The sequence below is a fragment of the Dictyostelium purpureum genome (genome assembly GCF_000190715.1).
Source record: "Dictyostelium purpureum unplaced genomic scaffold DICPUscaffold_401, whole genome shotgun sequence".
NCBI classification, from domain to species: domain Eukaryota; phylum Evosea; class Eumycetozoa; order Dictyosteliales; family Dictyosteliaceae; genus Dictyostelium; species Dictyostelium purpureum.
Window position 1 is genome coordinate 20,420 of NW_003519737.1, and position 1,607 is coordinate 22,026.

General features: G+C 45.1%; 1 protein-coding gene across 1 annotated transcript in view; it reads left to right on the top strand.

The window, feature by feature from the left end:
• Positions 1–1,607, top strand: part of DICPUDRAFT_157983 (uncharacterized protein) — a gene marked incomplete at both ends in the record, with an annotated part of 4,235 nt that overhangs the window by 2,093 nt on the left and 535 nt on the right. The window contains one exon of the mRNA XM_003293126.1: positions 334–1,570. Within this exon, the coding sequence (XP_003293174.1) occupies positions 334–1,570 (1,237 nt within the window). The remainder of the gene's footprint in view (positions 1–333; positions 1,571–1,607) is intronic.

Genomic DNA, 1,607 nt, shown 5'->3' on the forward strand with positions numbered 1-1,607 from the left:
CCCCCCAAAATAGATAAGGGGGTTGTGTCCGCGGCGCCCCCAAATTGAGATTTTGGTAGTTTTTCCAGGTACCCCCACATTGTGATGTTGTAGTTTGCGCTGTTCCCCCACCTACTTTGTTGTAATAGACCAATGGTGCACCTATATGGTGATTGTTAGTTGTCGACGGTGCGCTAATGTTGATGGTGTAGTTATGGATGGTGGGCCAAAATCTGATTTTGTTAGTTGCTGTCATTTCCCCATATGGTGTTGGGGTAGTTGAAGTTGATAGTCCACCAAATGATGATGGTGTAGATGCAGATGTTGCGCCAACTGGAGATTTAATAGTTGTAGTTTTGTGCCAAATGGTAATGGTGTAGTTGAAGTTGATGGTGTGCCAAAAGGTGATGGTTCTGATGGTTCTGATGGTCCTGGTGATGGTATTGTTGTAGTTTTTGGTGCGCCAAATGGTGATGGTTCTGATGGTCCTGGTGATGGTCTTGTTGTGGTTTTTGGTGCGCCAAATGGTGATGGTTCTGATGGTCCTGATGGTCCTGATGGTCCTGGTGATGGTGTAGTGGTGGCTGTTGAAAAACTGGTACTTGTCGAATTACCAACTAAATTTACAGATGGAGCGCCAAATGGTGATGGTTCTGATGGTCCTGGTGATGGTGTAGTGGTGGCTTTTGGTGCGCCAAATGGTGATGGCTCTGATGGTCCTGGTGATGGTGTAGTGGTTTTTGGTGCCCTAAATGGTGATGATACTGCTGTGAATGTTCCTGAGAGTGGTGCTGTAAAAGGATTGGAAAATAAATTTGAGGATGAGGTTGTTGAAACACTGGTACTTGTCGAATTACCAACTAAATTTACAGATGGTGCGCCAAATGGTGATGGTTCTGATGGTCCTGGTGATGGTATTGTTGTAGTTTTTGGTGCGCCAAATGGTGATGGTTCTGATGGTCCTGGTGATGGTCTTGTTGTGGTTTTTGGTGCGCCAAATGGTGATGGTTCTGATGGTTCTGCTGGTCCTGATGTTCCTGATGGTCCTGGTGATGGTGTAGTGGTGGTTTTTGGTGCGCCAAATGGTGATGAAAATGCTGTGAATGTTGCCGTGAGTGGTGCTGTAAAAGGATTGGAAAATAAATTTGAGGATGAGGTTGTTGAAAAACTGGTACTTGTAGAATTACCAACTAAATTTACAGATGGTGAGCCAAATGGTGATGGTTCTGATGGTTCTGATGGTCCTGATGGTCCTGATGGTCCTGGTGATGGTGTAGTGGTGGTTTTTGGTGCGCCAAATGGTGATGGTGATGGTCCTGGTGATGGTGTAGTGGTGATTTTTGGTGCCCCAAATGGTGATGGTGATGGTGATGGTGATGGGGAGCTTGTACCGGTCAATGGTATTGAGAATAGTGTCGATCTTGGTGTAGAAGCAGCTTTTGATGGTGCATTAAATATTGATGCAGTTGCTGATGAGGATGTTGCCAAACTTGGGGAATTTGTTGGGATTTTGCATGATGAGGCAATCGAGGTTGTTGTTGGATCACCAAATGGTGATGATACAGCTGTGAATGTTCCCGAGAGTGGTTCTGTAAAAGGATTGGAAAATAAATTTGAGGATGAGGTTG